The sequence below is a fragment of the Akebia trifoliata genome, chromosome 16 (genome assembly GCF_017979445.1).
Source record: "Akebia trifoliata isolate Shusen 1 chromosome 16, ASM1797944v1, whole genome shotgun sequence".
NCBI lineage: Eukaryota > Viridiplantae > Streptophyta > Magnoliopsida > Ranunculales > Lardizabalaceae > Akebia > Akebia trifoliata.
Genome location: NC_141390.1, coordinates 22,042,199 through 22,068,063, shown reverse-complemented (window position 1 = coordinate 22,068,063; position 25,865 = coordinate 22,042,199). Strand labels below are relative to the sequence as shown.

Genomic DNA, 25,865 nt, shown 5'->3' with positions numbered 1-25,865 from the left:
TTTGCCACGATAGTTTTTGTGTAATCAAACACACCATTAGGTTTTCCAACGATGACTCAAATCATTTTTGATGATTTTTTATCGTGAATTATGAATGAAAATGATATATTTCTAATTGTGAACATTTAGATTTTTTTTTTCAACGATTTATATAAAAAATATGAAGAGTGAAACTAAGATTCAGAATTTTTTATACAATATCGAGCTCACCAATTTTTTGTCCTTGAAACTCCGTCTTTTTCAAATTTTTGGTGCTAGCAAACACCGAAAAATAGCAACTTTCTACAGCAAATGATTTGCCACGGTATATTTTGTATAATCAAACACACCATTAGGTTTTCCAACGATGATTCCAATCATTTTTGCTGATTTTTTATCGTGAATGATGAATGACAATGATATATTTCTAATTGCGAACATTTAGATGTGATTTTTTTTCAACGATTTATACAAAAAAAATGAAGAGCGAAACTGAGATTCAGAATTTTTTATACAGTATTGAGCTCACCAATTTTTTGTCCTTGAAACTCCGTCTTTTTCTAATTTTTGTTGCTGTCAAACACCGAAAAATAGTAGTTTTCCCCAACAAATGATTTGCCATGGTAATTTTTGTGTAATCAAACACACCATTAGGTTTTCCAATGATGATTCCAATCATTTTTGGTGATTTTTTTTATTGTGAATGATGAATGAAAATGATATATTTCTAATTGCGAATATTTAGATGTATTTTTTTTTCAACGATTTAGTAAAAAAAAAATGAAGAGCGAAACTAAGATTCAAAATTTTTTATACAGTATCGAGCCCACCAATTTTTATTTTTTGTCGACCTCACCAGTTCATTTATTTTTTAACTCACCGATTTTATTATCGAGTTCAACAATTTTTATTAAAATGTCAAACTCGACAATAAAAATGTTGAACCCGAAAAATAAGAAGTGGTGAGCTCGTTGCTAGTAAAATCTGCCCGTTTTCATTTTTCGAGTTTTTAAACTAAAATACATAGAAATATTGATTAAAATCTTAACATAATGACTTTGTAGATGATGTCAAACCAAAAGAACCACCCTTAATCAACTTTCATCCAAAAACGAAACAAAAATTGAAAAAAAAATCCTAACTTTCTTTCATACATTTTCAAAATACTTGAAAAACCCCTTGAAAATGACTTATTTCTTCTCAAATCCTTTTCATTAGAGTGGAGTCTCTGAAATTCCACTAGGATGTTGAAAATCAATTTTTTTTTTTTTTTTTACGAAAATGATAAGTTCAAATGATTAGGGTAATTCGACATTTCAATCATAAGAGGTGTGTGGAGTGGGGTTTAAGGACTAATTAGAAATAAAAATCCAACTAAATGAACTATTAATAGAAAACCTAAAACTTAGGGATTTATTAGAAAAAATCCCTCTGCCAGCAAGAAGCCAAATCCCCTTATTTTTGGGTGATGTGTCGAGGCATTTTTCTTTCTTGATCCTCTTTCCACCCCTGTCTATCATGTAGTATTGGGTATTATAGAAACACCCCCTGCAAAATGCAAGATTAGGTTTACCTCCTTGACAGTCAATGTTGTATTTTTTTTTTTTTTTAATGATTTAACACTGTAATTTGATTTAGTAATTTAAGTATTTGACAAGCATTTTGAAAAAAAAAAAAATTCAAAATTTCACTATTAAATCATCAAGAAAACACAATGTTAACTTACAATCAAGGGGCGTAAATTTAATCTTATATTTCACAAGTGGGTAAACCTAATATCACCAATTTTACAATGGGTGTTTCTAAAATACCCTATAATATTTTAAAAATTGGGCTTGACCGACCAATTTAATAGGTTGGACTAGACCAATTAGCTTCTACAGGTCAAGTCAACTGAAAAAACCTAATTTTTAAAAACTAATTGACCCGTCCGATTCAACCGATGACCCGGTTAGGTATGTGAAAGAATCGATCCAATTTCACATACCCCTCCACTATTTGGTGAATATTTGAGATGCCCCATGTGTTCTAAAATTGATGACATGCCCCATTGACCTTAGGTCTTATCTTCAAATAATGGAAAATGATCACACTTAGCAAGATTTTACTTGTTGGGTCCACATGCTTAGTAAGATAACCCCTAAAAGTCATGTTTAGGCCAGGTTTAAAATAAATAAATAAAATAAAATTAATTTTTGGGAGCTTGATCAATACTTTGAAAATGAACAGCCATGAAACTCTTACATTTCAAATTCAAATTCAACGGGTGAAGTTTTTTCTTTTATTTTTGTAAAAATTCTTAAAATCTTATAATCTACATTATGTGACATTGGATCATGTTTTTGAAGTTGAAAATTACTTAATTGAGAAAGAACCCAAAAATACTTAATTAATATTTCAGTTTTGGGACCAACCGGTTAGGCCCACCAGTCAAACCGCGTTGGACCAAACCGATCAGTCATAAGAATCAATGACCAGTCTGATTTTTGAAACATTGTTGGTAGGGTTAAGCTAGGTTAAGTTCGGACTGGATCCGAATCCAAATTCTATTAGCTAAAACCATATCCAAATCATTTTGCTTTGACTATATCCGGATTTGGATTTGACCTGATCCAACCAAATAATTGGTTCATTTGATGAGAATTCATGTTATACTAAAGTAGTAAAAGAAATATATTTTGAAAAACAAAACAAAAAAGAATCATTTTGAAAGCAATATATGATTCATATCTAGGTAGATATAGGGATAGTTTCGTATCCGATCTGGATCCGACTCAGATCAAGGGGAACCAATCCATATTTGACCCATTTTTTTATTTGGATCTACTCCAATTGTCCAAACCCGTTAAATTCATATTTAGATCACTCATTTTTTGAATAAATCCAACCCATTTTATGCCTTAGGGATTGTGATCCACTAATGATTGGTGATGGTGAACAACGAATGGATAATGAATAAGGGTGTCAATGGGTACCAATTTAATCAAAACCGAAAATCATACCGGATCTTTTTTATATATCCCACTAGAGCCGGGTTTAAAGAAATTGAACCAATTTGTTTCTTTATAATATATACCAATGGGTACCTCCAACTAGGGGTGTCAATGGGTACCCATTTAACCAAAACCAAACCGGAACTGAAAACCTTTGTTGGAATGATTAGAGTTGGGTTTAAAATGGAATCAACCAATATGAATCGAAATCGTGAGGTTCTATCCAATGGGTACTTAGAACCGATTTAATTTGTCATTTCTTTCATACCATAGATGATTTGAGGTATTTTTTATATTAAAATAAATGGACGTCATATAAAATTCTTCAATTTTTCATATAAATTATCGATTGGAGCTTAAAATGAGTTCTCTTCTAAAAATTTATTACTTTTAACTAAGATAAATTTTTATTTTTGAAAAAAAAATATTAATTTGTATCTTCGGTATAAAAAATTATAACCAAGTTAATAATTTTGTTGATAATATGTTAATTTTTTGAAAGGAAAAAAAGATTTATAATGCTTTGAAATACTTTTTTTCTCATTCGATCATTGACAATCAAAACCTATGGGTACCCGTGATTTTTGGCGGTTCCATTTATGTTGGACCGGATCCGGAACCAATAAGAACCAGAACCGAACTAAATATAATGGTTATGATTCTAAGTTCCTTAAGAACCGAATCAGAACCAACTCATTGACACCCCTATACCTCGAACTTTTTATTTAGTTATTTCTTTTGTATATTGTAGATAATTGAAGGCTGCCATACCCTTTAAATTTAATAAATATGACATGATGTTCTTCAAGTTCCCATATAAACGGTATTCAAGGTTTAAAAGGGGTAATCTTTCCTAAAAGTTTATTATTGGCAAAGCAGATGAATTTTGATTTTCTAAAAAAGACATTAACCATATATTTTTTAGTAGAGCAAATTGTAATTATGTTGTTGATAATTTTTTTTTTTTTAAATAATGTGTTGTATTCTTGAAAAAAAAATATTTTTTAATGATGGATAAGTATCCTTTTATTCATATTTGTGAAGAAAAAAGGTTTGCATGTAAGGGGGGTATTATTAGTGTATATCTAGAAGATCTATCCGGTGTGGAACTAAAAACAAAATCAAAAAATCAAAATTTTCGAGATCATAATTCAATCATTGAGATCCACGATTCAAATGTTGGTTTTGACGATTGAATCATCGATCTCAATGATTTTGATTTTTGGTTTTTAAAGCTCAACTCTAGATGGACATTTCTGAAATATCTAAAATGCGTATATGATAGTGGCAAAACAGAAACTCGTATCAAACATTATGACTACATCTTTAAAATTATGATTATGTCATTCTCCGATCGTTATTCAATGTTACAAATCATCAAAAAGAACGGAAGTTACATCTAAATGTTCGAGATTATGAGTATATCTTTTTAGGAGTGTCAATGGGTACTCATCATATCCGGGAGAACCCTGATTTCGGTTCTCTTTTTATTAGAATCGATTAGAGTTAGGTCTAAAATGGAACCCAAAAGATAGAAACTAGAACCGTGATGGGTACCCGACTTACTATTTCATTTTTTTTTTTTTATCATAGATGATTTAAGGGTTTTCTATATTTGAAAATTAATATATTTAGTGCATAGAGTTCTTCAATGATTTTCTATATAAACAATGCACTGGAACTTAAAATGGGTCATTTCTTCTAAATGTTAAATGATTGTAAAAAGAATATATTAAAAAAAAAAAAAAACCCCATTAACTCATATTTTTAGTAGAATAAATTGTAGTTAAGATTATACTTTTATAGAAAACATGTCATCATATGGCAAGACTCACTAGGTTTGCTCTTCAGTTCATGACTTCAAATCTCTATATGTCCCTTCCACTAAAAAAGTGGCTATCTAATTATTGTACACATGTTGAATGAGATGATACGTACGGCCCGCCAAAATAAAATAATAATAATAATAATAATAATAATAATAATAATAATAATAACATGACGATTTAAAAAAAAATAAAAAAATAAAATATAGTGTTGACCTATTTTTTTCTTAACAACCGGAACCAATGTGTACTCATGATTCTTGGACATTCTGGTTTTGGTTCCTCTTATTTTAAAATTGGAACGATCAAAGGACCATATAGAGTCCGGACTGAGTTCATCTTTTGGGACATATAAACTATCATTTTGGCTCAAAGGATCCTCAGCCTTTATGGCTCAGGTTTAGATTAGGTTTTAAAATTTTTTTTTTTTTCTTGATCAAGGACTTCAAAAATGGACGCTGGCTGGACTTCCAAATGTACAATGCATTTACAGACAATGAAAAATGCACTTTTAAAATTCTTCATTTTTAGAATTTCTAAACGGATTGACTAGTTGCATACCACCCATTACCAATTGCACTCCATCACTTAAAATTTCCCTTTGCACTCAATTTTCATGATTACACTCCAAGAATGATAGAAAAAAATATACTTATTTTCTTCTTTTTCCCCAACTTTGCCCACATAAATTATTGTTGGTTTAATTAATTTTTTTATAATCTAATCTATGTGCAAATATCACAAATCCCCTGTAATCATCATGTATTCAGATTGATAAACTAAGGATGGACTGATTTTGACAATTTTAAAATCATTGAGAGGCTTAAGAAACCATTTGAAATCCTTGCGGACACTTCAAATTACTCTGTGTTCATGGAATTCCAAGAGATAAGCATAGGCTCCCTTATCAATTTCTAAACAAAGCCCAAATAGAGATAACTAATGCTGTCAATTGGTGCCAACCGAATTTTAGCAAAATCAATCATAAGGAAAATGCAAGACAAACATAAAAGAAGCCAAGGGAAGATGAGTAAGCCCCTAAGAACAACTCCAACGGATAGCTCTATTTTTTGTCTCTATTTTGGCATATTCTCTCATTATAGAGATGATTCTCTCCTCTGAACCTAAACGAACTCCAACAGTTCCCACGATTCATGTCTCTAATTCACTATTCATATAATAAAAAATGATAGACCTGCTATTTGCAACCCAACATTACTAATTACACCCCAGGTTAAATATATATAGTTTGCTATTGGCAACCCAACTTTACTTGTTACACCTCAAGTTAAATTTTAAAGATACAAGAAAAATATTTTTTTATTACAAATTCACACACAAAAAAAAAAAAAAAATTAATATTCATGATCAAAATTATTTTTTATTATAATATTTTGTCAAATTTGGTCAAACAATTGATTAAATCTGAGTTTTAAAATATTTTTATAAATATTTAATAAAAAATTAAAAAATAATAATTAAAAATAAGAAAGAGACAAAATTTATATTTAAAATATATTTTTATTGAAAAAGGGAATTAAGAATGACATTTATGTAAAATGATGGGGACACAATTGGTATTTGTACAAGATGAATTGTGAAATAGAGATCATCTCTATTTTTATTTTTATTTTTATTTTGACTTCGTCTCTAATTCTAGAGACGTAAATAATGATTTAGCGGGAGGGTGTGTCAGAAATTAAGAGACTGGTTGAAGATAGGTTCGGAGGTCTCTATCTCTAAATATAGAGATATAGAGACCCATTGGAGTTGTCCTAAATAATAAGATTACCATGATGAAGTGCAACTAATAGGTTGAAATTGAGTTTTTTTATTTATCTTAAAAGAAGGTTTTTTTTTTTTGGAAGATTAGAGTGCATCCAACAATTAGTGGTGTGCAACTAGTCTGCCCCTTTCTTAAAATCTTGTGGTCTAAATCGATCCACATTTCACCAGACCATGATTTTGCATGTTATATGAGAGACTGGGCCGGGTTTCATGGACCGATGGACCACCTATTTTTATAGACCGCATATGTGTGAATTACCCTTAAATAAATGTGGCGAGGGGGTGGCTTTGCATGTCTGTATCACACTTAAATTGACAGGAAAGTTGGTTTAATTGATGTGGAATGAATTATAGATTACTTTTTTGTATGGAACATATAGTCCAAAGAATGTCTAAATCACCTTTAAATTGGCATGAAAGTTGGTTCGAAGGATTTGGAATGATTTGTAGATGAGTTGTGCTGGGGTGACACAGGATTTACTGTGATTCTCACAATTCTGACGTGGAGATGCGTACATAATCATAGATGGTTTTTACTTGTATCGTGAGAAAACACATCTAGGGTTATGTGCACATCCCACATCAGAATTGTGAGAATCATGGTGAATACCTTGTGTCACCTCAGCATTAGTGATTGTAGATTACTTTTTGCAAGGACATATTGTTGAAAGAATGAGTTCACTTTTTTTATATTACCAAATGATCCTAATAAAACAAAGCGTATTATAACTTTTAAAGATATTTGACATCCAACAAAAATATGGGACAGGTTACCATGGTTTTAAAACTCTTTTTCTTGTTTCGACTGTTTCAAATACAGAGTCGTCTCGGACGAGTTTTCTGATATGTTTGAGATGTCTCATTCAAAAATGAGAAAAATGAACGGGGTTTTCAAATCTTGTTCAGAAAAATTGACTTGTATGTCCGTCTCGTCCTTGCATGATATTGAGACGACTCGGGCTATACATCTTAGTCTCGGACAAGTTTTGAAATCATGGAGGTTACTAACATCCCGATGAAACATTGGACGTTAGCATTCTCATGTATATAAGTTGGAAATGTATGTGGAATGTTGATCTCATAACATGGGATCAAAATCCGTTTATCTCCACCACTTATGGTGACGAGACTAAATTAAAATCTATATTTGAAAACCATGATCATATTGAAAACTCAGGCAACTTGTGTGCAGTATTCAACGTTTCTCTTCAAAAAAAAATATAGAGTAAATCTTCATCCTCGAAGATTTATTTCAAAGATATCTTGGTTTTTTCATTTCACTTTGTGTAGATCCATAAAATTATATTATCTTCGATGATATCAATATAACTTTTCTTCTTCTTATCTTTTTTTATAAGTAAAATTTTATTAAAAGTTGTCAATGGGACCATATGGGGTGGTTGAGCTTTATTGAGTGTCGCACAAGCCGTTTCCAAGGTAGAACACCAAACTGTTTATATAAAAAACCAAAAAACAAAAAACAAAAAAACAAAAAAAGAAAAGCTTTAGTTTCCTGTAAGATATCATCTCCATGACTCTGAGTGCTAAAAATCCTTTATAAAATAAAGAAGCGACTTAGACAAAAAGAGAAGTGATTTGGATAAAAATGAACGAAGTGGCTTAGAGAAACCTTGTTTCTCATTAACTTCAGACCAATCAATCGAATATTCACTAATACATAATTGATAGACCACTACTTGAAAATGGCTCTTCTGCTCAACATGAAATATTTCAAATGTTCCTGAAAATTCTTGCTCCCATTAAACCATTCTCATCTACATCCATCCATTTCTTCTGACCTTGATCGCTCATTTCATTATATTTCTATGATTCAGAGTATCATTTTCTATTCATAAGAAATGAATTGATTCAATACATTTCCTACGTGCCCATAGGTGCTACATAGGATTTGAATCAGATTTTAGATCAATCTATATTGATTGACGTCCTTCATTAAGTTGTTGCTAGGAAATGCCACTATTTTATGGGTTTTGTTAACAAGTGGCACACGTTAAAGCGCAATAAAAACACGTTGGGAATAAGTATTCAGGGGTATTATTAGTAAAAAAAGATTTTTTTGTAGTGCATTTTTGGTTACAAGAAACAATTTCCCGAATGTATTTATTGCACTTTAAGGTGTGCCCTTATGCACCCATTAACACGACCCCCTTTTTTTCATCTTCCAAATCGTGTCAAACTTTATGGGTGAAGGGGAACAACAAATTCTCCAAGAGTAGGATCGTAAATGGATCAGACAAAATCTATTCCATTCCGATAGGATAACTATGGATTGGGTATTTTGGAAACAGCGCCTGTTAAATTGTGTTAGGATCCTCAAGCTAAGACTTCAATTTTCCAATCCATTAATGCCTAGGTATTTTTGGAGCATTGGTTTGGGTCTTAACATTTGGTGTTAGAGAACCCACGTCAAGGTTCAAGTCATGGGAAGGTGATTATAGAAGAAAAAAAAGTCAAAAAATTGTGGGCCTCCTTTATAGTATGGGATATGGAATGGTCCTTGAAAATTACAAAAGGGTTTCGCCATATTAGGGGATATGGAAGGGCCCGTCATAATAAGCCACCATGGTTTCCTTGGAAAGGGGTGACTACGGAAAAAAGAAAAAGGGGTACCTAAAACCCCAAGGTGTCGATAAGCAGTGAGAGTCCATAGGTTGTGAGTTCAATACCCAATATCAACAATATTTCCTCGGGACTACCCACGAGGACGCATCCTCACTTATCGGTGCGTGTGATGTGCAGGAGTTGCACGTGCCTAGGGGAGGGATCCATGTGTCTTGGCTCCAGCCCTGACTCTTTTGGTCCCCCTAGTCGGAAGTAGACCCCCGTCATAAAAAATAGGGGGGGGGGGGGGTTTACTTGGTACTTGGAAGAAAGTTAAAGGGTTGGGGGGGCTCGCCATAAAATGGGCCAACGAGGGCATCGGGGTACGTTAGGATACTTAGGTTAAGACTTAAACTTCACTCCATTAACTTCTATGCATTTTTGGAGCATTTATTTGGGTATTTACAAATTGGTGATATTAGATTTACCCCTTGATCATAAGCGACAACAGAATTACATAAGGACAAGGGGGGGGGGGGGGGGGCATGGCCCCACAAAAATTTCAAAAATTATTATTTTTCTATACTTAACTCATTTACAAACGATGGCTGAAGCACTTGTACTATGTTTAGATGTTATGTGGCCCTCACAAAATATTTTCACATATAAAATAGGGACAAAGACCACAAAGACCTATTTTTTGAAAATATATACAAAAAAATCTCTTTTAAAAAAAATATGGAGTACCCAATTTATGAAATATTAGTGTAAAAAGGATTTTTGAAACGAAAATATCATGATTACCCTTTCAATGATTTTAGAAGTTTAAAAAAAGTGTTTATTTGAAATTATATTAACTACTCCGATGTTTTATAATTAATGACATGCTCCTTAACTATGATCATCTCTTATAGATTAATTAGAAAAAAATTTGTTTCTTTTACCAAAATTATTAATCTTTAAATCACGTAGATGATGATGACTACACCAATGATGTGTAAGGATCATAGGATCCCCACTACCTATGGAAAGAAAGCTATTCAACCTTTATCCTCATCGGCTGCCCCGTACTTCCGATATTCCTTTTGAAACCCCTTATCAAAGAATGCAAATTCATACCTACAGTATGATCCCATGTCAAACTTAGAGGAAAAATAGCCACTTGGCTGATTGATATATCATCTCTTGTCCCTAAATGCTCTTGCAACTCCCCTAACTGTTTGCCCATCGACTCGTGAGTCCAAATTCAAAGATTTGTTGTTTATGAACCGTAATGGAGACGAGTATGATCATCATCAAACTGATTTGATCATGTATAATAAATTTATTAAAGTATATAAATAATTTTAAATAATGAAAACATAATTTTAAAATTCAACTTGAATGTTCATCAAATTCATTAAACTCAAAAATTAGCTAGTCAACATAAATGAGTCAAATAAAATTATATTGAATTTAGCTTTTAATAAATAAAATATTTATTTTTTATTTTCATAAAAATATTAATAATTAAATAAATTGGTCAAGTTTTTTATTTGACTCTTTATTTTTTTAGATCAAACACTTCGTACAATTGTTAAAAGGGTATTTTAAGTATTTTTTCTTTTAAAAAAATCTTCAAAAGATTCTTAATACACTAATATTTTATTAAGTGGGACTTAAATGATCCATATTTTTACTATGAGACTATTCGGTACATATTCTCAATAAAGAGTTTTCACATTAATTTTCCCTATAAAAAGATTAAGATAAAAAGATTATTTCATAATTCTACAGTGTGAGGCGCTAATTGACATGTGTGTGGTCCCCATGATATTTTAAGAGAGATTTACCAAGAAGACTTATATGTTGTAATTTTATTACAAAAACTCTTTCACTTTATCAAGTTTGTTTATGAACAAAACTTTCTTTATGGAGTAGGCTAGCATGACTAGGCTTAGATTTCAATTCTTACTAAGGTCATTGGGCTCACATGGATCATCAAATTGGCAATCCAACACCTCAGCCTTCTAGATTTCATGGAAAAACTCAGAGTAAAAAAAAAAAAACAATAACAAAAAAAAAAATTTCTTTTTTGAGCTTGATCTAAGGTGTTGAATTTTTTTTAACAGTTCTTAGAATTTAGTCCTCTATAACCTGTGGCATCATATCATGTTTTTGAATGTCACATATTGATGTGGTTAGGATCCACTCCAAGGTTTGTTCAGCAATTAGGTCTGTCGGTTTAATGTCTCGTATTTTTATATGGAGAAACACTTTATTTACTAACTTAGTAAGATTTCAAATCTTACTAAATGTAATTGAACACAAATGGATTATGAAATTGACAAATCCAATATCACAATCCTCTAGATTTTGTGGAAAAATTTAGTTTCAAAAGAAAATTTAAAAAAAATAATTTTTTGGGAGCTTGATCCAAGGTTTTGAAAATGGATGATTACTGAATTCTAAAATTTAAATTTTAAATTTAACATTGAAAGATTAACTTTTTAAGATTTATTATTATTATTAAAGTTTATAGAATTTTGTCTTCTACATCCCTTTGGCATCGGACCATGTTTTAGGATACTACAAAGTGAACTCAATGAGATTTGAAATCTTACTAAGTTAGTAAGGTTAGACAAAAGAAAAACCCTTTCACAGTTTCACTAACCTGTTATATGCTTAAACAATGGTCAACTTTACTCAATAATTTTGGGGGTTTTTTTTAAAATAAATATTATTATAGTCAAAATGGCATAAAACTAATTATTAGGATTTGTACTTAGTTCGTCTTCTCCACTTCTTTACTTTGAGAGTTTAAAATGCAAAAAATCTATAAACCTTACTTTCTCCTTTTTAAAGATTTTTCTTCTAAGTCCTCTTTTTATTTGAATATAGAAATTTGATTTTATAAAATTAAATTAGTATTATAATTTTCCTAATTTCATCTTCATACTATTAGTTTGGTTCCCACAAGTAAAATTCTCAAGGTCCGCCTATGCATGAGTCAACGTCGCTTTTTTTCTTTCTTGATGATATAATAGAGAAATTTTGATTTTGAATTCCCCCCTACCCCAAATTTTGGTTTAGTAAATTAAAAAAAAAAAAAAATTACTCTTAAATCATTAAAAAAAAAACCAATGTTAAACCTAAATTTTGGTTCATAATCCGATGACATTTAATAAGTTTTGTAATTTTGTGATAAAAATAAGGATAATTTAGACATGCCCCCCTATGTTTTGCTAAATATTAGAGATACCCCTATGCTTTGAAAATGATGACTTGCATCCTTTCATCTCCCTTAGATACATAGACTAAGAGGAAAAGACTTGAACACCCTCATCTTAATCTCGAATAAAAAAAATCCAAATTTTTTTTTCTAAAAATCAATTAGCTTCAACCTCATTGGATAAAAATTTTAACATTCGTCAACTATCTTAGGAATTTATGTACTTCAAAGTCTTCAACCTTCCAATCTCAAGCAAGATTGAATTTTTGATGAAATATAAAATGATAAATTATGGGTTGAAAAATATAGGATTAATATAAGGTTAATATATTAAAATTACCTTAGAAGTTGAAGAGTTTGAAGATGACTTGTTTTGAGAAGAAAAAATAAATAATGTTTTGAAAAAAATCTAAAATGATGGGATTTCATGTAGAAAAATCTAGGGGGGGGGGGGGCATGTCTAAATCACCCTAAAATTAATTAATTTTTTTACTTATTTAAATATTTATTTTAAAATTGAAATTGATCATGTAAGAATCTTCTAATTAACTATTTTCTTATAAACATATATAATTTTATGAATGATCATACTCTAATAATGGGATGACTCAAACAAGTCAACTCGATAATTGTGTAGAGAGATGGTCACAAGAATATACAAACGATAAAAATCAATGGGTCTCGTTTGAGATGGGATGACTCAGACAAGTCAACTTGGTAGTGCTTTGGGTAGGTAGAATACCCTATTTTAAAATTCTTGGGTAGACAGAAAAGAGTTTGGGTAGAATTTAAAGAGATTGGATGCAAAATATTTAAAATATAAAATTTGCACAACACCCTTAACTTATTTGATGTCTCAAATAGAAAAAAATCCTCCAAAATTTTATCTTAATTTTTATGCGAAGAGTGCCTTTCATTAATTTCTCATGTTGAAATTAACAAAAATTATCACTTTTCTTGTGCCACATGTCAAGTTTTAGAGGGAAGTAACTCCCACGACTCATATTTTAAAATATAAAAAATCCTTTACATTATAATGGGAGAAGGGTGAATATTATTTATTCAAATCTAAATTAGTTATGTTTTCTTAAATTTAAAAAAAAACAAAAAACAAAAAAACTGTCAATTACATGTATTAAATGACACAACAGTTATAACTTCTTATCATATAGATATTAATTTTAAAATTTTAGAATTATCTCTTAATTAATTATAAAGATAATTCTAAGCTTACAGATGCAAAAAAATGCAAATACCACCTACTAGTTAGTAATAATGGAATGAACTGATTGATTTCATTTTCTTTTTTTATTATTATTTTTATAATTATTAAGAAGCTATCATGATATGGAAAATGACTCAACATTCAGTTCAAATGTTGATCACATGAAAAAAAGAGTACAAAAGGATGACTGTTTTATTATATAATACACCAAATATGGAAAATATTGTCCTCTGGTGCAGAATTGAACAGTCGAAGAAGCATAAGCTACTCTTACATTGATCAATTGGAAAAGGGGGTGCCCCCGAAGCGGAATATAGGGCACTTACACACAAAGTGAATATAATCAGTCATCATTTAACATTCCCAGGAGGGGATCCTTGTTCACAGGGTTATCGTTTGTAGTTGCAGTTGAATCAGATGACAATGTTGAAATATCTGCATCAGCTACTGTTGATATTGAAATTACTGGATCGGCAATATCTTTGGTGGAGGGTGGTGTTGTTATCTTTGTAGATAGGGGAATGAACCCTTGTGCTTCACGTGCCGCTTTTTCCTTGGCCTTTTTCGCCCTTTCCAGCACATCCTCCTGCATGCAACATTTCACTAATCATTTTCCCTATATTGCATCCATCGATTAGTAAAAATCATTCAAAGGGGAAGAACCATAACTACTTACTAAAAGGAAAAAAAAAAAAAAAAAAGAACGAGAATGGGAAGGATGATAGGCAACCAGGTTAATTAGATTACTATTACATCGGTGGGGAGGGGTTACATAGAAAGTGAAGTTCTCGAATACAATGGTAGACTCAAAATTACCTAAAGTTGATACGTTTGAGCTGATTTTAGGTAAATAGCACAAAAATCGAATAAACTTTTTTCATTGGAGAAATATTAAGAATAAAACTTATTGTTGTAAGGCGACTCTGAAGACTAGGCTGTATAAGAACAAAGCCTTCAATGCCAAATTAGTAGAGAGTATTAGTAATGGAAATAAAAACGCAAAAGCTAATAACATAGTGATGAAACTTTGATTCCAGCTTACCCAACAAAAAAAGAAAGAAAGAAAGAGAAAATCTTAAATTGTGCTTACCTGGAAGTCTTGTACTTGTTTTTGTTGCTCAGCTTGCAACCTACCAACTGTACTCAACAACTCCCCTACCGTAGATTCGATCCGTTCATTAATTGCTTCTGCTAAAGCCTTGCCCAAGAAAAAGGCATCCAGGACACCCCTTGTATCACTTTCACCTACAACATACAAGCATTGACTTACACAAAGAAAGAATATAAGAAGCAACCAACAATAGCGAGGCTGTAATAACGCTGCGATTAATCTGTTTTGTTGTCACGATCAACCACATTATCCAAACTGAAGCAGAGAACTTTGTGACGCAATGGATGCCGAAATGTCCTCGTTACAGTCCCTTTTCTTTTCCTCTTATCTTCCTCCTTTCAGGGTTTATATTGCTCATTTTCTGAAATAAAAGCTCCAGAATAGACCAGTAATGGATGATTTAAACAAGAATATGTAAAAAATCACAACTTTGTATTCTAAACGATAATTAGGAGGATGAAGAGAAAAAGAAAAAATGATCAAGGCACATAAACACGTGCTCAACACCAGTTACTTAGTACAGAAGGAAGATCAGATCGTTTGAAGAATAATGCACAATGAGAATAAGCTTTACATGTTTCAAAAGCTCTTTGACACTGCATTACTGACACATGGAAGCATGGCACAGGTATCAATTTCCACACTGTCCACAACAATCAGGAGCAGAAACCTCAAGGAATTTAAACATAAAACTTTTGATGCATTGGTTAATTAATCTAATACATTTGGAAAATAAGAAGAAAATTATTTAGAAACTAAATAATGGATCTACCCAGGATATAGTAAGCACCAACAATATGTACTGCTGTGCCTTGTATAAAAGTTAATATAATTTTGCACAGCACTCACTATAGTATACAGAGAGCCCAATCCAATAGATGCTTTGAAAAAACAGGATAATAATTGTGATCAACATATTGGCAGGTTTCCAAGATGGCAGGCCCAATTTAAGGAATTAAGCGATGCATTAGAGGAAAAGGGATGGACAGTTTAATGATGATGAGTTTCAATCATTAGAGAGATTTGACACATCCGATTGTTTAAATTCCAATAATATACATCATGGTTAGATGAGGAACTGAGTGCAACCATGGATGATTTTCAACTACTCCACATTGGATTGAGCAATTACAAAAGCAAACCCAAAAGCTTCATCTAAAAAAAGGCTTCAAAGCCTTCCTATCAATCTAAGAAAGACTAAGCTTTTTGCCATTGGAGAGTTTCTTGACTAAAGGCTTGAGTTGAGTTTCTTGGATGCCAAGTAAGTTGCTTCCCCAGTTCCTATTTGGGCCTTACCTTGAGAGCAACCTTCAGATCTTCAAATGTGTGGAAGCCATTGGCCAAGAGAGTTAGGAAGAGACTGGGCTTGTGGAAAGCCAAGTACCTTTCGAAGGGAGGAAAATTGACCTTGATAAGGAGTACTTTGTCTAGCATCTCGATTCACTTTCTTTCTTTGTTCTTAATGCCTAAGAAAATTGAATCCCAATTGGAGAAGTTGGTGAGAAACTTTCTTTGGAATGATAAAATGGGTAGTCGCAAACTTCATCTTGTGATTGGAAGTTGGTATGCCGGCCAAGAAAATTGGGAAGTCTAGGGATTAGAAGTTTAATTCTATGACTAGGACTCTTTGGGTAAATGGTGTTAGCGCTTTGGTAACGAAAAGTAGGAACCTTGGAAGATTATAATTGCAGCCAAGTTTGGGGTGGATCCTTTGGGTTGGGAGTGCAAGCAAAGTCGGCTCCCTTATGGTTGTCGTGTTTGGAGAGGTATTTCTAGTATGGGAGCTGTCATGAGTGATCACTCTTGCTACGATGTGGGAAAAGGAGATTGTATTCGTTTTTAGCAGGATTGTTGGTGCCGTGAGACCCCCCTTCAATCTATGCTGCCCACGCTATACTTGATGTCTATGAGGAAAAGAAAGCATGTCTCTGCCTTTTTTTATTCTAAGTAATAGAGGTGTGTTTTGAGATCTGGGTCTCAGAAGAAGACTTAACGATTGGGAGATTGTAGAGGTAACCTCTATCATAGAGCTGCTCGTCTCCACTGGTCCTCCTCTAGACATGGAAGAACGGCGAATTTGGAAAGGAAGTCACTCTACTCCTTACTTGAAGGAGATCAAGACCCCTGTTTTCTGTCTTCCCTTGTCTGGTCTTCGAAAGTGCCAACAAAAGTCATTTTTTCATTTGGTTGGCAGTGTTAAACATACTCCCTACAATCGACCTTCTCAAGCATAAGCGTTTTATTTTGGTGGATTATTATTACTTATGTAAAGCGAGTGGAGAGTCGGCAGACCATATCCTTCTTCATTGTGATCTAGCATTTGGTATTTGGTCTCATTTTTTCTCTCTTTTAAAGGTTAGTTGGTGCACCCCCACTTGGTCCCTTCTCTTTTGTTAAGGTGGAAGTTGTCTTCCCTTTTTAGCAGGATGAAGATTCTTTAGAAGTTCACCCCCTTTACAATCTATTGGGGCTTGTGGAAAGAAAGGAATGGGCACACGTTCAATGGGAAAAAAAGTTCTAAATAGCAAATAATCATCAATATTCTTGGTTTATTGTTCTTTTGGGGCAAGCAGTTTAAGGAATTTATGGGTTGTTTATTGAAGACTTTTTTTGTTAGGTGGGATATTGTAAGTAGGGAGAGAATTTAGGTTGTATCTTTTCTCTTGAGGACTCCTTGTCCTCTCATTAATAAATTTTTACTAATAAAAAAAAAAAATTCTTGTCAACATTTTTCTTTTTTGGTTTTTCATTGATAAATCTTATATTCATAAAAAAGAACAATATTAATAACATAGTCCCATCAACGTAAATGCACCGAAAATTGAAAGAAATGGCAAAAATCAATATGAAGAAGTCTTTGGGAAAAATAAAACTAGCTAAATTAATATGTGAGCAGTCCCCATGAGGGCATTTTTTTCGTCCATATAAAAATGGGATGATGCTAATGTCCACACACATCACACATAAATATGGAGGGACATTATTGAAAAAGGGAAAAGAGAAAAAACAATAAATAAAATTGAAGGGGCATTCTTAGAAAGGGTGTAGAAGAGAAAAAGCAATAGAGTTAAGAGGTATGCTTGGAAGGTGAGAAAAAAAAAAAGTTATCCTCGAGATACTTTCTTAATGGGGGATAAGCTAAACCACATTGTGTAGTTTCTTTCAGTAGAAGCTTTGAAAGACATCAATCCTTTTATACCTCATAACCTAAAACATCAACTTTTCCTGAACATCTTCCCAATACTAAGTTGACTACCATCTATCATATGAACATCAATATAGCCTTTACCATCTAGGATCATCTCAAGAACCACAATTGCCATCATGTACACATGCTTCCTTCATAATACTCAAGTAATATTTTTTTTTCTCAAGAAAGGTTATAGGGTGCAATAAAATGACGTTTTATTTGGGCCGGACACATGGCACATCGAGATATGAATTGGGTCTGATTGTAGAAAAACCCAATCTGATTGAAATATTAAAACAATGACTCAAGTCGACTTCATCAACCTTGAAATTCATACATTTGAAACCTTTGATTTATAAAACTCAAAATTTGTCAAGTCCTTACCTGGGAAACTGCATACTTTCAAGTAGAAAGGTAAAACCTAGTCCAATAGTTGTCAGAAGGTCATCTAGTCTCTAGTGGAAAGGTAGTGGCAAGTTGAGAAATTGTTGTTGGAGGGCTACTCAATGCCTAATGGGGGACAATCCCTAATTAGGAGGAACTAGGGAGGAAATCCCTAATTCGGAGATAGCTTTGGGAGATGGACCTTGGTAAGCGGTAGTTTATGAACTAAAAGCACAAAATGGTGTGAGGATTGAAAAGTTCTTGATAAAAACATATGATTGTGACCAATTGAATTGGCAATCTACCAAAAGCAAGTGTTTGACAAGACTTGTTAAATCAACTAAGTAAAAAATCTCTACTCTAAAATTGATTTGACATCTCATCTACTTCATTTATTGATTTAAAATTGGCCTATTGATGTGATATCTCACCTACCACATAATGACTCTTTATAGGAAGGGAAAAACTCAATGTAAAAGAGGGATTTTTGAGATAACAAAAAATGAAACATTGAGAGAGATCTTGTGAATTATTATGTAATCAAATCTAAAATGTATTATGTAACACAAAAGTATTCAAGTGAATTAGCTCCAAAAACTCGGGGATGTAGCTAACGTTTGCAAATAATCCCATAAAAAGTGCATATACCAATCTCTATCTCCCCCTCCCATTTTTAGGAAAGAGTTGTGTAATACTAATCTTCTTCGAAAGAAGACCTTGCAGGCTTCATGTAATTTTCTCAACAATATGAATTGTTATTGATTTCATTTCATTTCGAAGCCGAGACTAAATAACATTTAGACGATCATAGCCAACCAACTTAAATCCCTTTTTTGAGAAGGGGTCAAATTCTTATTTGTAGGGATCATATTTGAAAAGATGGGCTGCTAAGATTGAACCCTATCTTGTTTCTTGAGAAATGGTGTAAAGATATTAGCCTCATCTTTTTTTAGATATGGGTTGCTAAAATATGATCTTTTCCAATTTTTGAAAGGGGGATGCCATCTTTTTTTACCCACATCTTTTTTTAGATATGGGTTGCTAAAATATTATCTTCTCCAATTTTTGAAAGGGGGATGCCATGATATGCAATTTTCCTTGAAAGGATATGCAATTGCCATTGTTTCCTTGCATACATGATTCAAGCTTTTGTGCCATTCTTTTGGTTCAAACAAGAGCCAATGTGTGGGTTTGGGCCTATCATGAGTCTTGGTTTAATTGTGAGTGTTCCAGATTAGGTACTCGAGTTTCATATATGGACCCAAGATCTTTGTCCTTAGGTATTTGTGCATCCATGCCCTTGCATGTAGCATCCATGTCCTTAGGAATTTGTGCATCCATGCCCTTAGGTATTTGTGCATCCATGCCCTGGCATATATGGACCCAAGATCTTTGTCCTTAGGTATTGGTTCATAATTTGAATTTTTTCGATCTTGTAGGATAATATTTTTTAGGGCTGCAACCTGAGCTGGTTGGAGGGTCAACCCAAGTTATAGAACCCTCAAACCGAGCTCAACTCAAACCGACCATCGGGTTAGATCTCATTAACCCAAGCTCAACCCGAAATTGATCTTCTAAAATCGGGTTGAGCTCGAATTAGCCCAAGTTAGGTAATTTTTGGCGGGTTGGATGGGTTGAGCAAGCTTAATTTCATTTTGATCAACACATAAAATTTATTTTATATCTTAAAAAAGAAATACAACATCAAAAACAAAATCACTAGTAAATAAATTTGCACACAACTCCAAATCCATAAATTTGCATATCATAAATTAGTTTCCTTAGTTTTACAAATATATTTAGGAAGAGAAAACTAGAATTCTTAGCCTAGGCTCAACTCATTTTCCATATAACCCAGTCAGGCTCACCCATCAATTGGGTTGAGTTCGAGTTAGCCCACCGAAGTTGCAGTCCTAATATTTTTTCTGATTTACATCGTACAAGAAAGACATCGTTTGCAAAGGGTAGGGAAAGCTCCTAGAGATTGTGGATGGTGTTTTGTCAAGTCACACGCCACTTCATTAAAACATTTGTGAGCGGAAGTAGGGAATCAATCCCCCAAGCCCTTATATCTTACTAGTTAAAAACATCGAATATGAAAGTTCAATAGTGCATTCTAGTCTTAATGATGCCATTAAGAGTCGTACCATGCATCCAAAGCTACCGTGAAGCATGTGAAAAAAGCCCCCATTAACTTCCAAATTTGAATTCCAAACGACATATGGGAAGAATATTGCATTAATTCTTAAATCCAAATTCCTCCCGTGAAGTCTTCAATTCCTCCAATGATATGTTGTGGATGGAATCCCATTAATTTCCATGAAGCATGGGTTAAAACCTAAGTAAACTACTCCCATGAAAACCTGATTTCCAAGTGGACATGGGGATTAATTCCCACGAAGCAAGGGACACAACCTCCTATTAACTCTCATGCCCAAATAAATCCAACTCCAAGTCTTCTCATAGAGTTGGGATAAAAACTCATAGAAACACATTGGATTGTTTAAGCATGGTTTACTCCTATCCTCTTCCTTTATTAGGACTTACCAGAAAAGGACAGCCATGTCAGACCCACTTCTTTCTCTCCTACCTTTCTTCTTTTTCTTTTTTTTTCTTTTCATTTCCATTCATATGCTTTCTTTCTTCCTAGGTAGTCAGAGACAGTCAAAGCTCCCAAATTATTATTATTTTTTGTGCCATTGCAAAAGACCATGGGAAGAAACCCCCAATGGGTGTGCTTGAGTTGATCCAAATCGTTGTCCAATCGCAACAAGTGGATCTCCCATCAAGGCAAGTGCAAGAAGGCAACAAGAGTTCATTGGAAAAAACCATTTTTTTTAAGTATCGATTGTGTTAATAAATACAGTATGAGTGACAAGAAAATCATTTTTACACATGTAAATGGGATGTAGTGTCAAATTTGGGTGTTGATGTGTGGAAGAGAGCATATTTGGCATGATGAACAAGGCCAATCAAAACAATCAACTCAGCCATCAATTTCTCACAAACTAGATTTTGAAGTACATCCTAGAGGCCGCCTTCGATCCCACCTTTGCGACTTGATGAATCATTTAATATTTTTTTATAGGTACAGTGTTAGTAGTTAGCAAATGAAGTTGGGTTCAAAGGGTTTGAACCTAGGACGTGGGAACAACACTCCACACGTCTTACCACTTAGCCAAGTTGGCACTTCAATGAATCATTTAATATTGATTTCTTAAAGACTTCATCAAGTTTGGAGTGGTCTGAAAAAAATTCCTTTTGAATATGATCAAAATAAGGAACTAAAAAATAGATTTCATAGAATCTCATCAAATAAAATCTAGAGAAGCTTCGATTTGTGAATGAATATGACTGAATGATGTATCAAAAGAAAAACAAGACATTACTCTTGGATCTAGTTACCTCTCACAAACAATCAGATCTGAGGGTAACAAATCTTGTTGAATATGGATAGAATGTGACTTTTTGATCCCATGGACGATACCAATTTGTTGGGGTAAAAATCCCAACAATCATCCATTCCTCAAGATTCGCACCAGCAATTATCATGCAATCACAAACAATGAATCAAACATAATTATGAATCTAGGAGAAATATGAAATGAAGAAAAAGGTAGAGACTATACGTGCAATTTCGATTGGAGCCATTTCAAACATCGACTAATACCCGAGCTCTTGAAGCCAATTATATTGCATAATACATCAAAGTTTTGATTGCCCAAGAATCCCTTAATCTTTTCTCGGTTTCATTTCTTCTACAGAAGAAATTCACCCTTTATATTTAAGTTTCCCCCTTATTTTATAGGAGGTTTTGATGTGATAAGTGAGATATTACACCAATAGACCACGCCTAAGGCAATGAATGCAGTAGGTGAAATGCTAAATCAATGTCAAAGTAAGAATTATTTCTTTCTATTAATTAGACAAGTCTTGTCAAAAGCATACCTTTAACAAGTTGGTTGTCAATTCAATTGGTCGCATCATGTCTTTATTAGAAACTTTTCGTACCTAACACCATATTGTATCTTCACCGCATGGGCTACTTCCCTAAACCCCCTCAATGATAAACTACCTCCCAAGAACTTCCAGACTAGAGACTAACTTGCTAATAGGGACTAGAAGCTTCCCACTACCTAATAACTATACCTCGACTAGGTACTACCTCTTTATAAACATTGGTTTAAGTGTGAAGTCCATTTCGAACTTTATGAATTCAAAGTTCCCAACGAACGGCATCTCAAGATTGATGAAGTCAACTTGTATATTCTTGACTTGATATTACAATCGAATCAAATCTTTATACGATAATGCCATACTCGTATCTCGAGGTGACATGTGTTCGGCCCAGATTATGTATAATTTTATTGCACACCATAGTACATTCAACATCATATATTTGCATCCCCAAAAAGGAAGTCACCATAAGACCTAGGCGCAAGAAATCGAGCCCTTCTTCAACATTGAATCAACCACTTCAAAAACCATGAGTGGTTGATAAAAATTTATGCCAAGTGTCAACTTGATGCATCTGCACTTGGGTTAAGTACAATTAACATAGTTTACAATTAATTTGGCTACCAAATTACTCTTGCTATAAAAAAATATCTACATTTAATACTTCAGACTTGGAAAACACACACACACACACACACACACATACCCAATTCAGATCTCAAAAATAGCCAATCATTTCACCTACACCCTCTAAATCTATATAATAAAACACAAAGGTTGTCCTTCCCCTTTGTCTCAATCTTTATCCCCCCATAAAGAAAGTATCTCAAGGATAAACTCTTCACCATTTTCCAATAATAATCCTCGACTTTATTGTCTCCCCCCCCCCCCCAATTTTTTTCCGATAACACCCCTCCAACTTTATTTTCTATCCTCTTTTACTCCCTCCTTAATCCCCAAGTGGATGCCCATGCCATAAGCATAGGCAAACTTTAGTCATTTCATAAGAAACCATTAAACACAAGTTTTTTGTGTACTTCCTCTAGTAAACATTCTATTTGACCTAAAAGGTTTAAAAACAAAAATAAACATACAACTGCATTGTTGGATATAGAGACACATTCATTCGAAGACCAATCGGAGATGCCTTGTCATTCTACAAAAGGCCTTAAACATGAGAAAATTGTTGCTTAGACGAGCCCCCACTAACTCCGATACCTTAAATCAATCTAGATTCAGTTGTGACTCCAAATCTCAATCTAGAAACTTCGAAGAACCATATCCTCTAACTCAAAAGCTAAAGCATTCAGCAACTCTCAAGTCTTGAATAAACAAATTGTCTAGTCCCAATATCTAGCTGACTTTCCATTTGTAGTTGAACATCAGTATAACCTCCACCAGAAAGTAAGTCATTAGGTCTAGAGTAAGTAATTTCCAAGAAAAAAGCTGTTTTCCAACACTCCACCATTTAAAACAGGTTTCCCCTAGTCAGATTGCACATAAACAAATGAAACTCCTCCATCCTTCATGGAAAAGCTTCATCAAATTTAATCATAAACAAATGTACCCAAACTATACAATTATTTGCTGCCCTAAAAATTTCACTGGGGACTGGTACTAAAAACATAATCCTCATGCTTCTCCAATGCAATATGCATAGCATTGGTGTCACAATTAGTCAAACTCTGAGTTAAACAACTCAAAAACAAGCAAACCTAAATTTTTTGCTTATTTTATTGGTAAAGGAAAATTTAAAGAAACAAAGAAGAACACCTAATCAAATACCCCTACCATGTCAGGGTGTCCAAATTTCACCCAAACTGCCTAAGACCTCGAGATTACTACAAATTAAAATGATATACCTTAAAATAGGAGTAAATTACACATCGATATAACCATATGTCTAATCCAACTCGAAAAATAATGAACAAAAATAATCAAAGCTTCTACTTCAACAAGATTCATACAAAAGTATTCTCTTAAGGGAAGCACATGCTTTTACCTCAGCTGTTTTTCAAATTTCAACTAACTCACATATCCCAAGTAAAGAAGCCGGAAGAGCCATTTGTCAAACTACTTTTTATTTAGTGCACAAACTCTATAAAAATATTATTTTATTCAAATAAAAAAGGAAAGTGAAACGACCCATCTTGCTTACAACAAAACTAACTGGCTTTGACCTACATTAATCACATAAGACCAACCAAAAAAAAAATCCTAAAATATATATACCTTTAGATTCAGAGATGGCTTACCAACCCCCCCCCCCCCCCCTCCCCCAAAAAAAAAAAAAATGCAACCCTAAAAGTCCATCTCATTAGGGTGATTTGTCACCCCAAAATACCATTTAATTTGGCCAGAATCATCTAGTAGCTACATTTTCGCACGATATCCCAAATGAACACATAATAAAAGCCAAACCTAGGTTACCTGGTTCGTCAATTTTCTCAGTTCGAATGAAGGGCACTGTGGTCCGCCATTTTAGAACGAACCCAATTCGTTGATTAGGTAGATATTTCATCCCAAACGATCATTAGTTTGGCCAGACACATCAAGTTGGCTACATCACCGCAAGATACCCCAAATGAATATATAATAATAAGCTAAACCTATGTTACACAGTTCATCGATTCCCTCAGTTAGAATTAAGGGGTTTGTGGTTGGCGATTCACCATTTTAGAACAAACTCGGTTCAGAGGGGTAGGCAAAGATTTAATTTATATACACACACTCCTAATAACTCATTAGGTAAGAAAAGAAATCAAGAAAATCTGTAAAACATTGGAAGAGAAAAAAGATTACCTGAACCAGGACCACCAGGTCTGCTGCTGCTGTTGCACTGGAATCTGAGCTTCGGAAACCCTCTTCGAATTCCATGGCTTTCGAGTTTGAGATTTGAGGAGTGAGGATGATTTGGTTGAAGTGAAAGTTGAGAAACAACAAGTGACGAAGAAGAACAACAACTAGTTTTGATGGTGTATTGAGGAGGATATAGTGAGGGTGGTGAAGCTGAAACCCCACTCATTTCTCCTCTTAATCTATTCTTTCCTCTTCCCACAAACAAATATAGAAGACCAAAAATAAAATGGGATTACAGAAGATTAATGAGAGAGGGAGAATGTTAGGGTATGTCTGTATCTAAAAAAGTGACACGTGGCATTTTATGACCCCACTGAGCGTGAATGTGAGGGTATGTCTGTATCTAAATTCCACGAGGAGTTGAAAGCTGAAGCCCAAACAGTAGAACTTGTAGCTCTTCATTTGTCGACCTCAGGTCAGCGTAACACTAGTTTTAAGAAGAGTTGAGCAACATGTCGGTAGGGAAATTTTTTTTTTTTCTCATACGAAATCAATCCAAAAAATGATAAAGAAACAAAATATACCAAGAGACACTATCACACATAGAAAAAAAAATATTTTTAGAGTAACGCCCCCCTTGACACGACACATGCCTCATTCATAGAATATCATTTGTCTCCGGATATGTAAGAAAAAGATTTATAATTATGCATATCCTAAGACAAATGATTTATGGTTCTGTCGTAGAGCATTAGAAAATCATTACACATATTTTTACTTATCCTAAATATTTATTCTCTTCCTGTCCAACATAAATCCTTCATCATAACCTACTCCTTC

The 25,865-nt window shown here is 33.3% G+C and overlaps 1 protein-coding gene across 1 annotated transcript; it reads right to left on the bottom strand.

The window, feature by feature from the left end:
• Positions 1 to 13,755: 13,755 nt before the first annotated feature.
• On the bottom strand, positions 13,756 to 25,375 carry LOC147382865 (uncharacterized). The gene is made up of 3 exons (XM_086427445.1): positions 25,029 to 25,375; positions 14,675 to 14,829; positions 13,756 to 14,170 (listed from the first exon to the last, which is right to left on the bottom strand). Exons 1-3 carry the CDS (start codon positions 25,249 to 25,251, stop codon positions 13,928 to 13,930), a joined length of 621 nt encoding a protein of 206 aa, XP_086283571.1. The 5' UTR covers positions 25,252 to 25,375; the 3' UTR covers positions 13,756 to 13,927.
• Between the last annotated feature and the right edge of the window lie 490 nt (positions 25,376 to 25,865).